Below are 14,455 nucleotides of genomic sequence, written 5' to 3' on the forward strand. Positions count from 1 at the left end.
AGTAATTAGTTTGAAGGTTAGAGCATTGTATTCTATTAATGACTAAGTAAACATGTTCTTTAAATATAAACAAAAGATTTCAAAAGAATATACTTTGTTGTCTGTTGTGATGTCAAGTTGCTGTTGCAGTGTTGTTATTTGTTCATTAAGATGATCTATTTCCTGCTCCTTTTCCTGCATGATCTGAGCAAGTTTCCCAGGTACTAGACAATGATCCTTTATAGATGCATCTTCAGATTTCTGGATCACTAGTCCCAATCTTTCCATTTCATCCTACCGAAAAAAATCCATAACATGTGATGTAATTACATGTATCCTTTTCTGAATATTCTTCAATTAATAGATTATTTAAATGATAGAAGATCACATGAAATAACAAATGGTTATATGAAATTTTTAATATTTTGTATGTTGAACAGTACAACACTTGAGACATCAAATAGAGTTAAGGATCTTGGTTTTACCCCAGAATGAATTTATTTAAGGTAAACAGGAATGAAACTACAATCTTGTCTGTCGGATAATTACCTTAAATAATTTATTCTCTTGTTCCAGTTCTTGAAATCGTGTAGTGGATTCCTTTCTCTGGATTTCTAATTGCATATGCAATTGTTGAACTTCTTCATTTTTGTTTTCTAGTTCCTCTCGAAACTGCTCCAGTTGTTCTTCAAGGTTTGTGATCTGCACATCCAAAATGTGGATTGAAGGGGTTAATAGACACACAGCAGAGCCACATTTAAAAAACAACAACATATACCTGGGATCAGTTTTGTTTCTGCAAATTACAGAATTTTACTCAAATGAGATATTGTGTTCACCAATATACTGGACATGTTGATTCAAAGGAGCCTAATAGAGTTAGGTGCCCAAATTCCAATGAATTTCAATGAGATCTCGGTACCTACCACCCTCAGGTTCCTTTGAAATTCTCACCCATTATTTTTATACTTAGCTCATGTGACCGGGTCCTTTTTATTTCTTAATTTAGACTAAATGGGCCATATCTGGATCTCATTTACACTATGTGAATTTAGAGTAACTCCACTGACTCAGTATCAGTGTTATCAGAATGTGGCCCTTTATCCTTTCTCTCAGGATAAATACTTCTGTAATCACAACTGAACTACATTTGTACTGATTCTCATTTTTATAAAAGAGGATTTCAAGCATCAGACTGTGGATGATGTTCACTCCTTCATTTTACGTTTCCTGAACTCCATTCTGTTTACCATCAGGATACTTGCTTTTTGGCTGGGAAGGTATAATGTAGGTCTTTCCCCAAAACACCTTTAATGTGTGCAGGCTAGTGCTGGTGGTGGGGTGCCTTACTATCACCAACACCCTCATAAAGGTTAAGCATTGCACATTTTTCCCCATTGCAAGGAAAAAGCAATGGGAATCTAAAAACCAAGTGCATACCTGGTCTTCCCTCATATAAATCTGGTATTCTCCAACACTGCCAGTCTGTTAACCAAATATATAGCCCTAACAAGATTTTCTCCACAAGTGTACACAATAGCTTCACTAGAACTTAGATGGGAAAACAATTCAACTAAAAAGTGCCACTGACTGAATAAACACCACCACTGCCTACAGCACTTTAGGAGATCCTTGGGAGAACCTATTTCAATAATTACCAGGCAAAAGCCTGCTCAGCTTGTGGGAGTTGTTGAGATCACTGTCCAATATGGCCTTGCTGCAGAATGTATAAACAGTGAAGTACAGATTGCTGCATTGAGTCAGGTGCAAAGCAAAAATCACCAATAAGTAATTCATATTAAAAGCAAACCTGAACATTTAGAGATACTCTACCTCTTTTTCCTTTCTATCTACAGCTTCTTGTTCAGCCTGCAATTGTACTTCAAGGGGCAAATCTCCCTTCACAGGGGCAGCTCCACACTGCTTTCTTTCCTCCACCTTTAAACAAGTATTATAATATTAGCTACTTTAGCTTTCATTTATTTATTATAAATTGAGTAAACATTACCTTATTCTTAAGTAAATGAAGAATAATAGGAAATACATGGAACTTTTATACACAATACCTTTTGCAAATTGTCTGTGCTGATAATTAAGGCTTGTTCCAGTTCTCTTATTCTGCACTCTAGTTTCTCAATTTCTTCATTCCGTTCTTGTATATCTCTCTGAAGTTGCTCTTTAGAGAGCAAAAGCTCACTGCATTTGTCTGTTTTTTCTTGTAGCTGGTTTGTTAACTGTTCAACCTGGTGGACAACATGGTAAGCATGGTGAATACTCTGTAGCATATTGGAATGTGTTTCTAACATTAGTATAACACTGATTTTTGAGGGGAAAAAACTCCTCTGTTAATGAATCTCAACCTCCCTGGCAGAAAACAGTACAAAATTAGAGCCTTATAGCTCCAAATCCAATAAATACAAATTATGCCTCTGATGAGTTTTATGTTTTGGTGATGGCATTTGCTACTCCCTACAACTTATTTTGTTCTTCTGATGGTTCTCAGACTTCCTACTGGGCTAAGACATATACTGTGGTATCCCTGTGCAGCCCATCAATGGGATCCCTGAAACATCCAAGGAAGAAGTGTCTTGACTCTGGAGAACAAATTCAATTCTGGCAGTTCTGCTATTCTTCAAGTCCTATAAAAATATTTGTGCCAAAAGTCCTTGAACCAAAAATAATTTGTGAAAGAAGGAATGATAAAATGCTCATGTTGCTATGGGGGCAGAGTTAAAGTTGTCTGGGAAACCTTAATTATGCATTTCTGTACTTCAAAACATTTTAGCTTTTGAGTGTTTTTTATAACTGCTCTAACTTCATCTAGATCTTTAACATTCAAGTCAGTTAATACAGTTCTACCTTAACTCTAGATTAACAAGAAACTGTGTTTTCTGCCTAAATTTTTAAATAGGATTTGGAGATGGCTAGGTAGTCAGCACAAGTAACAGAATGCTTTATCTAGATTATGTTCTAGTCAGCACAAGTAACAGAATGCTTTATCTAGATTATGTTCTCTGCTGCAGAAAGTGGGACCATATAATCTATGGCCCCACTTTCTGCAGCAGAGAACATAATCTAGATAAAGCATTCTGAATCTCCTGAAGTTGAGACATTGAGGCTTAGGAGAACCATATTAAGGGAGTAATGAAAGTAATCAAGATGGTAAGTAATTAAGACACCAGTAAAGATTTCAGCAAAGGTACGGCTAAGGTAAACACAATTGTGGCACTATTCTAGATGTGACGTGGACAGAACTGCAGATAAGGAAAATGTGAGAGTAACGAGTTCAAAACGTCTGGCCTGAGGGACAAAGATAAGGTCTGAGTTAAACTGAGTGATAGGGAGAGATGGGACAAACAGCTTTTCATTCATGAAGTGGATTTCAGTATCTGAAGTATTTAGAAGTTATGACTTAGCCTGGTGCTAACGGAGTCAATGCAATTTAACAGATAGAAGATAGAAAGATCAGATGGAAGGATGCCATCCGCCTAAAAGTGTTATCCAAGTTTGAAGTAACCAGTTAGACATCCCAGAGGGAGAAGATAAATGGAAAAGAAAAGAGGGTCTGAGACCAAGTCTAAAGATAGTCCATTGTGGAAGAACTGACAACATTAAACAGTAAAAGTAAAAACAGAGTAGTTAGTAATGTAAAATGCAAGCAAAGAGAAGAATACTGCTTCTTGCTTAAGGCACTTATACAGAATAGAATAATATTTCATAACTGTGCTAGTGTAAAGAATATAGACATGTCAGCTATAGCAAGAGACAGAAGATAGTTTAACCTTTAATGAATAGGAAGATCATGTAACAGAGGCACTTCTGTTCATTGTCTATATGCAGTGTATTTAAAAGTTCACACAACATTCTTACATATCCCTCCATGCGACTAAAAAACCCAAGTCTAATAATTCATTTACATTATGTTATGTAGTAATACCCTCAGTTTTTTATCTCTTAGTCTTTCACATTCAATAATAGGATTTTCGCCTACAACCAGGACCTTACAAATCATGTCATTTGTTGACAATACAATAGCAGGCTATTTGCTCTTCCATGTGTCTCTAACTTAAAAATGATGACTTCTCTATTAATCTCTCTCTGTGTGGGATGCTAGTTAACTGTCCACTATTAGTGACTGTCTTCTGTATGAATGTATGTGCACTTACAATGGTTTCTTCACAATCAATAGTTTCAATACTTGAGACATGTTCCAATATAAGAACCTGGATAAACTGGCAAATAGATTGAACATTTCCATACATTCTTAAGAAGTTTTATCTATCTTCATTAGTTGTTCTAAATGTGTCTGTTACTGAGATAGCTAAATTCGGAATTATTTTACTGTTTCAAATAACATTTTCAATCTTCATCCATATTGATTTATTTTCTTGCTTTGCAAAAGATGCAGATGATGTACATTATAAAATACTGTTATAAAAATATTTTTACAGTGTGTCCATCATTTGCTTTTATCACGTACATTCATTAATCACAGCTGATAATACTTCAAAATGTTACCTCTCTGGTTTGGTGTTCATTGATAGGTTGAAACCTTTGTGGAGTCTTAAGTTGTTGCTCTAGTTTCTGTATCTCTTGTTGGAACACATCTCTTTCATGTTCTCTATCAATTGCCTGTTCCTGAAATTTAATTATGACAATGTTATTAGGACAAACATTATTAGAAAGACCCATATTCAAATTATGCATATAATATCTCATTTCTGCAAACTGTGAGTTTGTTTTATATAAACCAGTTTTTGTTAGGTAGCATGATCTCTTTTTATTTTATTAAACCCTCTACTTATTGAACGGCCACCGTACTTCATACTTTTCTGTTTGATCAGTCAAAAAACAAAAAAGATATTGTATTTCCCTATGTATCCAATACTACCTTATGATACCACATCAGAGTATATTATTTCTTCTGCAACAGCCAGTCAGAAGCCTATTATTTTAATGTTTTTAACTTTCCTTTTTCTTTAATATATTTAGTACAAATGTAAATTCAAGTGTTGAAGTCTGAATACTCATACTAATATTAGTTTGGCACCAACTACAAAAACCAGATTCAAAGAATTAATACATTATCTGAATTTTGTATTTCAATTTTGTCTTGATAAAATCAAATTGTTTGAGATACGTTTTGTGGCATTTGTGAAATAATTTCTAAATATTCATATATAAAATGCTGCAACATTTGTAACAGGGGCTGTACCTCCTCCCCAACTGTCAGTTTGTAAAAGTAAGATTAAGTTTGTCTGCTAAATGAAAACAAACAATCAAATGTCTAAGATACAGCAGCAAAGAACATTGATTCTCTCTTTTTTTTAATGCCACATTAGCACAATAATGTGTGTCTTTAATTTTCACAAAAGTCAAATATAGTGAGACATAACATTAACCTCCATGAATTGCTGATTTAATGAACCCAGGTGTATTCTACTGCAGGAGAAAGGCCAGAATTCTAATGCATTTATAAAGAGTTTATTTGTATTCTAGCCGAGTGCTGTCGCTCTTAAACTCACATTGTTGATTAACAAAAGTTGTGTTAAATTCATAGTGATGGATTTGTCACATGTTAATTTTGAACCTAGCTATAGAAAAAACATTAATTTTAATTGTAACAACAACATCAGAACAGCACAAAATGAAATAATGCAAATGCATCTAAGTGATAAATTATTTCTAGACAGGTCTTCCAGTTCACACTGCTTAGTAGTAAACAAAGCAGAGGTGGCATCACAAAATATTCTAGCTGTTATATTAATTACAAATGAAATTCATCCCTCCCTACACATAACTGGAATAACTGGGCTTGAGCAGAGAATTAATTGTAGCAGGGTGGAATTCATCACCTCCAACTCACAAGCAGGAGGTAGGACTTCAGTGCAGCTCCTCCAGGCTGCTTTTCTAGCCACAGGCTACAATGGCAGCCCTTGCTACTCTGTCTCCCCGGTGCACTGTGATTTTGACACTGGATCCATACTGTTGCAGATCCAGTGGCATGTAGACTTCCTGGCACAGCTTTACTCCAGAACTGAAGTGATCTGGAGGGCACTGTGTTGATCCACTGCATCCCAGTGAATTTCACCTAGTTTGAATGAACATCATTACCAGTGGTCTAACCTTACAGTTAACTTGTAAAGTAGTTTTTGGTACATGATCCTCTGCAGGAGACTTCCTGCCAAGTCAGAATCTGCAGATTGCTACCATACCTACTCTGCTGGTGCAAAAACTGCATGAATGATTGCAGAAAGAGAGAGTAGATGGAGCAGATGTAATACAAGCTGGGGTGGAGTTTGAACAGAAGCTTGCAGAGGGGCACTCCAGTGGCAGCCTCGTAGCTGGGGAAGGTCAGGCATGGTGAGTGGAAGGAAGGGTAGCTGCAGCTGCAAACAGGGAAAGATCAGATAGTGTGCATACTGAGTGGTCAGGTAGGACGTGCAACCTGGTAGAAGGGAAGGGTTCACCTGCAACTGCTGTAGGGGGATGAGACAGATGGACTGGGTGTGGTTGGAGAGGCTGTCAGGGAAACTTACGTGTAGTCCAAACCATTAAAAGGATGGAATTTTCAAAGGAGCCTAAGAGAGCTTACCACCCTCTCTCCTGAAGTTCAATGGGAGTGTGATATTTAAATCCCTTAGGGTCCTTTGAAAATCCCATCCTGAACTTTTATAAACTGGAAAACACAGTATACCTTGCCATACACAAAGCCAATTCTGAACATTCATTTTTTCTTACAAATCTAAAAATCTCTAAAATGAGTAAGTTTAGAAATATTATTTTTTTTTTAATTAAACTTTGCAACCAAATTATATTTCAAAATACATTGGGAATATTCTAAATGTAGTGATCTCAACTTTTAAAGCACAGTGTTAATGGCATCTCTAGACTTGACACCACTCTGCAAGTCCAGTCATATCTATTTTTTCATTTTAGTTCAAAGTCTTAAAGAAATAGCATTTCTTGCAGTTGAGAGAAGTCTCTCCACCTGTATGGCCCACCTGACAGCATAAACAAACATTTTCTGTCTTTTGCTTTTTCAATACTTACATCTAGAAATTTTCTTGTTTTCTCAAGCTGCTTCTCCAAAGCCTGGTTTTGCTGTCTTAGATCTGTCAGTTCTGCATTTTTTTCTTGCTCTAACTCTATAAACCGGTTGACCTGCTCCTCCACGTCTGTTTCCAGGGCCTTCACTTGTTTCTGGAGGTCATCGTACTCTTTTTCAGCTTGACGCTGTACTTCTATTTTTTCCTTCATTAGCTTTTCTGTCTCCTCCAGTAATTCTGTTTTTAAATAAAGGAACCATATTGCTTTTAGATATGCATAGTTAATTACTTTATCACTGCAAAACCACTCCCCCAGACTGCATATCCATGCTATACCCAAATAAAGGATGTGAACAGGTTTGGGTTTTATTAATTTTTTTTTAAAATGTGGTATTTTCTATTTTTCTATTAAAAAATTATCATGATACCACAAAACCCATACAAATCCCAGATGAAATGGCTAAAATGCTATCATCTTCTTTACAAGATTATTAATAGCACAGCTTTATCATGTCACTTTATTGTTCACATTAATCTAAAGATGTCTGTACAAATGGTACAATATAGGAAATGCATCAGTTCTGTTTACAACTGAGGAAGGTGCACAGCTTTATAACAAGGCACGGAAAACCCAACCATCTTCTCATCCTGTAGCAGTTTAATCCATTCCAAATTTTTTTTTTTCACATGATGCATATACAACATGTGAAGGGAAATACTGCAGAACTTGACCTGGTGAGGTGAGATAGAGAGGGAAATTACTTACTTGTAATTGGAGTTTTCAGAAGGCCTGTATAGATCCCCAGTTTTTGGTTTTGTGTCCTCAGGAGAGGACTGGGAAGCATATATGATAAAATCTTAGGACCACTCTGATGAGACATTAAAGGCATGTACTTCAAAGGGTCATATCACCTAGCCTTATCCATCCCTTGAGATAAGACCGAAGACTAGGGATCTATAAAGTGCAATTATCTTTGGAGAATCTTCACAAACATGATTGATACTTAGGTATATGAAAAGAAAAGCACCAGATATATACAATTTTCTTTTACTACACGATAGAGATCCTTTGGATACCATCATCTTACATAAATTTTAACCAATTCTTGTTTTGTTAGGTAAACATTACATGTCAATATAAAACAATATCCAGCAAAATCATTATGTTAATTATATTTACAAGTTAACAGTAATCAAAAGGCTATTAAAAACCCCTTCCAAGACAGCACAAAATCTTAAAATTCATATGTGAATAAGATGATGGTTATTAATGAATCTGCTTATTAAATCTGTTAATACATTGTGCTTAGAAATTATAAGAAATGTTATTAAAAAGAAAAAAACTGTGAGTGTGAAATATAACATCAAAGCTGAAGGCCAGTAAGAGTTACAGTAATGTCAGAAAGCTGAAAGCTCTAAAGTTCTTGATTAATGAATGTCAGTAAGTGTAAGTCTGCCACCCAGTTAAAGATCAGCCATGCAATATACAAACACACCTGCTTGGGAAGCTGCATCGACTGCAGCATCTACTATGCCTAGGAGAACCGGAAAAAAAACAACAAAAACAAGAAGCAAAGTAATTCACATGCCAGCTACAGTTTTCTCATTATTCAATTATGTAAGAGAAAATGAAGCTGAAGACAGAATGCTGTGTTTAAAGACATAGTTATTGTGATAACTTAAGGAATGTGCTTGGTTATTCTGGGAAGTATGACATAGATGTGTATTTTTTGTCCACAAGTTTAAAGTGAACATGAAAAAAACTTATATTTTTCAAGTGATTTTGTAAGGTACACAAAACAACCAAAATTGTACACAAGGATTCCTCTACTGTAGCACAAGAATGAACAGACTACTATTAAAAAATTGTTCATTACGTAAACATGGATACTTGAGATTGCAAATATACAATGGGATTATAATCTATAATTTAACAATAAAACTTTAACAATGTTTTGAATAAATGTACAAAAAAATCTTGAAGATAATTTACTATTCCAATTATCAAACCTCCCAGACATTATATAAAATGCTAACATTTCACAGGCCATTTATAGCATAGGAATGATCAAGATAGCACTGTTTAAATACCATTGCCCTAACTTTTTCTCCTCAACAAATATTAATTCACAGTCCTTTAGTTCCTTGTTGAAGGAAAGATTTAAAAATGCATTTACTTTATGAAGTTAAACATTTGTTGAGTAAACAGTTAACGAGACTGCTTAGCAATTAAATCACCTGATAGGACTCTGTGGTCATCTCTTGAGGTTGACTAGGAGTCACCTGACAGAGGACTGGAGGGTTATAAAGAGCAGGAGCTGTTCTATGTCCTCTCTCTTTAGCCCTTTTCACCATCTTAAGATGAGGGGAGCTGTTGCAAGAGAGAGATGAGGCAACAGGGGGAGGAGGACCCTGTCTACCTCAGCTCAGAGGGTTCCCCCGAAACCCCCCAAAGGAAGGGTGGGCAAAAGTGAGGGAAAACACATATAGTAGAACCTTAGAGTTACGAACACCAAGTTATGAACTGACCAGTCAACCATACACCTCATATGGAACTGGAAGTACGCAATCAGGCAGCAGCAGAGACCAAAAAAAAAAAAAAAACCAATGCAAATACACTACAGTACTGTATTAAATGTAAACTACTATAAAAATAAAGGGAAAGTTTTAAAAATGTTTTTGACAAGGTAAGGAAATTGTTTCTGTGCTTGTTTAATTTAAATTAAGATGGTTAAAAGCAGCATTTTTCTTCTGCATCATAAAGTTTCTAAGCTGAATGAAGTAAATATTCAGTTGTAAACTTTTGAAAGAACAACCATAACGAGTTGTTCAGTTACAAACATTTTAGAGTTATGAACAACCTCAGAGGTGTTCATAACTCTGAGGTTCTACTGTGTAGGGTTACTTACTTTGTATGGATCTGTATATTTCTTGTGCGATTAAATCCAGAACAATAACGTGTTAAAATCTGTGCAAAGTATGTGTGTGTTTTGTATGCTACAACAACATTTCCTCTGAGAAAGTCAAACTGCAACCCAGAAGGCTCACACTTTTGAGGGGATCTTGGCAAGGACGTGTTTAAGCTACAAGGGGAGTCTGAGGAGTCAGCATTGGTTCCAGGTGCTAGGCAGCTGGGCCATGTGGTCATAGCTCTCTGAAGGAAGTGTTAGGCGAGGGTCTGCATTCCGAGAGTGTAACTAGGGACAAGTGCCTGGCCTCTGTTCAGACTCCGGAGGCTTAAAATACCTGGGAATCCAGTTTCTGGATTTCCCCTTAATAGAGTCTGCTATGCCACCCTGCAGAGGGAGCTCAACAGGATCTGTGACATCATCTGTTACATTCTTTCCTAATAGTGAGTCCCTGAAAGTGGAGTTTGGTGAGGGAAGAACACACCTTTCTCAGTGTCTAATCATGTGTGAACTTGTGTGACTACTTCAATCATGTGTGCTTAAGTAGAGTTTCTTGTGCAAACAGTGGTAACTGATCTAACTGTACTAGGAAGGAACAGAGTTAAGCCAATATTTTTAAAGTTGGGTGTCTAAAGTCAGCAGCTAAGTCCAAATTTGGTCACCTAAAATTGTCCTAATTTTTAGAGGTGCTGAGCAACGACATTTCTCACTGACTTTATTGGCAGCTGTGGTCGCTCACACTTCTGAAAATCAGGGTACTTTTTGTTTAGTTGCCTAAATATGAATTTTTTTGGTCAAATTAGACACCCACGTATGAAACTGTTGGCCTTATTGCATTGTTCTATGAATGATACTAAAAAAGTTAGTTAAGACTTCTGAAATTTACTAAAGATGGAGTAGGAAAATATGAGAGAACCTCATAGAAAGATTGTGTAAAATACATACGTTGCTCTACTGGTCCTGCATCTGCTTTCATGGCATCCTTCTGTCTGGAGAGTAGCTCCTTTTCTTCCTGGATCTGCTGTCGTTCAGCCTCTAGTTCCTGCAATTTGTTACCTGTACATAGTAGCTCTTGCTCAAGATGGTCTATTATATCTGTTTTTTCCTGGATTTGTTTTTCCAGAAATGCTCTTTCATCTGCATAACCATCAATGAGACCTGTTGAGCAAAAATATTAGGTTAATTTAATATGGCAATTTTTGAACTGCAATTTCAGTGCTATGGCAGAATTTCCAGAATTTGGGGCAACATAAAGCTCCTAGAAACCTAAAGGTCAGATTAGTATTACCACAATGTTACCATGACAATTGTTGGGTGCTGACAACGTGTTCCGTGCTCTAAGGAACACGGTGTAGACAAGTTCCCCCAACTAGGTTTACAATCCTAAAATCTAGTCCTGAAAAGCCTTGTTCATGTGAGTAAATTCATACTCATGAGAGACTCCCAATGAAGTGAGTGAGACTGGAACACATTTTCCTTGGTATGGAAAACATTCACCTGCTCCTATTTCAAATTCTTCATCAAAACACACTTTTGTCCTGCCTATCAGTTCTAAACCACCTTTTGAGGCAACATTCATAAGAACATAAGAATGGCCCTACTGGGTCAGACCAAAGGTCAATCTAGCCCAGTATCCTGTCTCCCGACAGTGGCCAGCCAAGGTGCCCCAGAGGGAATGAATAGAACAGGTAATCATCAAGTAATCCATCCCCTGTTGCTCATTCCCATCTTCTGGCAAACAGAGGCTAGGGACACCATTCCTGCCCATCCTGGCTAATAGCCATTGATGGACCTATCCTCCATGGATTTATCTAGTTCTTTTTTGAACCCTGTTATGGTCTTATACAATTGTATGTGTGGGCACTGCTGAGTGAGGAATCTTACTGCTGGTAGAATACCACTAGATAAATACACTATATGTCTGATTTGTTATCTGTAATTTTCCTTCTTTAGGCTTTACCTTTCAAAACCTTATTCATGTGAGTAATCTAAGAAATACTGAGGAGGGATTTGGAAGAAGAGAGGGTGGATGCCTGTCACACAATTGGTTGGTAGGGCACTCCCAGGGGATGGGAACAGCATAGAATATATAAGGATGAGAGAGGAAAGAGACAAGGGTACGTGGAATAGAAAGCTATGAAGGGAAGTATCAAGGTTTTTTGTATTCTCACGGGAAGAGTCCCTGACCCTTGTTGTGATTTAAGGAGAATAGAGAGCATTCAATGAACAATTCTTTATTAATTCTTTCATCACCATCTTTATATCAGGCATAAACCAGAGGACTCTAAAACACTGTTTGCATATGTCTCATAATAGAAGAAGATGATGTTGAGATGAATCATTTCTTGCTTATTCACTGTAGCTAGCTTCGGGCTCAGAGTTCAATGGAAATTAATCTTGACGCTTCTGACAAAAATCATGTATGCCTTTATTTTAAGTGTCTACAACAGCAGCCTCTCACACTGGTTCATTCAGAAGACCCCTTTGCTAATGAGATAACCTGGATGAATCACTTCCCTTCCTAAATTCACAATCCCTCACTTTCCATGTGGCATCTAAAATGTTTGGATGGCTAATATTTTCATTCTACACACTGCTGGAAAGGGCTCTGTGGAACAGAACTGAGCACTGCTGCACTCTGAACCAATATAGAACCAGTGCCACAACATGGTATTTGCAAAAAGAACAGGAGTACTTGTGGCACCTTAGAGACTAACAAATTTATTAGAGCATAAGCTTTTGTGGGCTACAGCCCACTTCTTCGGATGCATATAGAATGGAACATATATTGAGGAGATATATACACACACATACAGAGAGCATGAACAGGTAGGAGTTGTCTTACCAACTCTGAGAGGCCAATTAATTAAGAGAAAAAAAACTTTTGAAGTGATAATCAAGATAGCCCAGTACAGACAGTTTGATAAGAAGTGAGAGAATACTTACAAGGGGAGATAGATTCAATGTTTGTAATGGCTCATTACATTTTTTTTCTCTTACTTAATTGGCCTCTCAGAGTTGGTAAGATAACTAACACGGCTGCTACTCTGAAACATGGTATTTGGGAGTGATGTGCTACCAGAGGTGCCATTTTTCAGAAGACACTTAAAACTGAGGTCCCATCCATGCTAAAATGAGAACAGGATCAGGCCCTTCAGTAGCAAGATTGGCATTTGGCACTTTTCATGAGACAAGTCTCCTACCTAAATTCCAAGTTCAGCAATTCCATTCTATTATTGCTATATTTCCTCTACAGCTTCACTTCTTGTGCTAAACTGATGTGTAATGATATACAGTGGACCAACAGAGTTGCTGTATTTAAGCTCTGACATGGCTGCCTTTTAGTCAGGGATGACATAATCCCTCTGTTTATCATTATTATTAGATATTTATAGGACTAACTCCCAAAAGTCCCAATCAGGACCAGGGCCCCACAGTACTAGAGTGCTGTATCAAGCACATACATACACACAATCCCTGTCCAGAAGAGTTTTATTTTTAATGTGCATTAAGCAGAGTTCTTACAGTTACCTTTTTAAAGTAGGTATTATAAAAATAATGTTCTCATTCTGTCAACAGGTGCTTTTACTCAACTTTTTCATTAGGTTTAGATGCATGGTTTACTAATTGATTAGATTGCCAAAAGATTGTTCATTTTTCAAGATTAATTCCCAGTTTAAAGAATAGCTCCCACAAATCACACTGGTTCAGATTTGTATAACTGAAAATTGTTCCAAATGTACAAGTTATTGATTTATGAATTCCAAGATTAGCACATGATGCACCTATGCAACAAATTACTATACAAGCTTCAGTAAGTTCACTTTACATATAGATATATATGTACTTTACCATAATTGCAAGTTATAAATTTAACCATAACCACTCCTTTAGAGTGTTCTGAATAAGGATACTTGACAAATTAGGCAGTTAAGGGCATATAGGATATGCAAAACAAAGTGTTTGGGACAGGAACGATCATTTTGTTCTGTTTGTACAGCACCTAGCACAATGGGGTCCTGGGCTATGAGCTAAGTTCCCTCTAAGCTGCGTGGTCGCACAGCAGGCTATCAAGGGTCATGCAGGCAGGGAGAGGCGCCCCTCCCCAGGCCCGGCCCAGCCGGAGCTGCCGCAGCTGGGGAGAGGTGCCCTTCCCCCGGCTCAGAGCTGATGTGGCGAGAAAGGGCTGGGGGGAGTCCTCTCTCCCTGGGGCAGCCTGAACCCCAAACCCCTCATCCCCAGCCCCATCCCAGAGCCCTCATCCCCCCCGCACCCGAATCCTCTGCCCCAGCCCTGAGCCCCCTCCAGCATCCCAAACCTCTCATCCCTGGTCCTACTCCAGAGCCTGCACCCCCAGCCGGAGCCCTCACCCCCTGCACTCCAACACTCTGCTCCAGCTCTGAGCCCCCTCCCGCATCCCAAACTCCTCATCCCTGGCCCCATCCAGAGCCCGCACCCACAGCCAGAGTCTGCACCCCAACTCCCTGCCCCAGCCCTGAGCCCCCTCCCACACTCCGA

General features: G+C 37.7%; 1 protein-coding gene across 4 annotated transcripts in view; it reads right to left on the bottom strand.

The window, feature by feature from the left end:
- The window catches only part of AKAP9 (A-kinase anchoring protein 9), a 124,017-nt gene that overhangs the window by 38,187 nt on the left and 71,375 nt on the right, over positions 1–14,455 (bottom strand). For 3 of the 4 annotated variants that reach the window (XM_029910969.1, XM_029910967.1, XM_029910966.1), the window contains exons 21-28: positions 10,883–11,095; positions 8,525–8,563; positions 7,033–7,265; positions 4,498–4,617; positions 2,046–2,222; positions 1,813–1,917; positions 529–681; positions 94–273 (exon numbers count right to left, since the gene is read on the bottom strand). In XM_029910969.1, coding sequence (XP_029766829.1) covers positions 94–273; positions 529–681; positions 1,813–1,917; positions 2,046–2,222; positions 4,498–4,617; positions 7,033–7,265; positions 8,525–8,563; positions 10,883–11,095 — 1,220 coding nt within the window. The remainder of the gene's footprint in view (positions 1–93; positions 274–528; positions 682–1,812; positions 1,918–2,045; positions 2,223–4,497; positions 4,618–7,032; positions 7,266–8,524; positions 8,564–10,882; positions 11,096–14,455) is intronic. The other variant, XM_029910968.1, reaches the window with a different exon arrangement.

Source organism: Terrapene carolina, unplaced genomic scaffold (genome assembly GCF_002925995.2).
Source record: "Terrapene carolina triunguis isolate 2854851 unplaced genomic scaffold, T_m_triunguis-2.0 Scaffold84, whole genome shotgun sequence".
In the NCBI taxonomy this organism is placed as follows: Eukaryota; Metazoa; Chordata; order Testudines; family Emydidae; genus Terrapene; species Terrapene triunguis.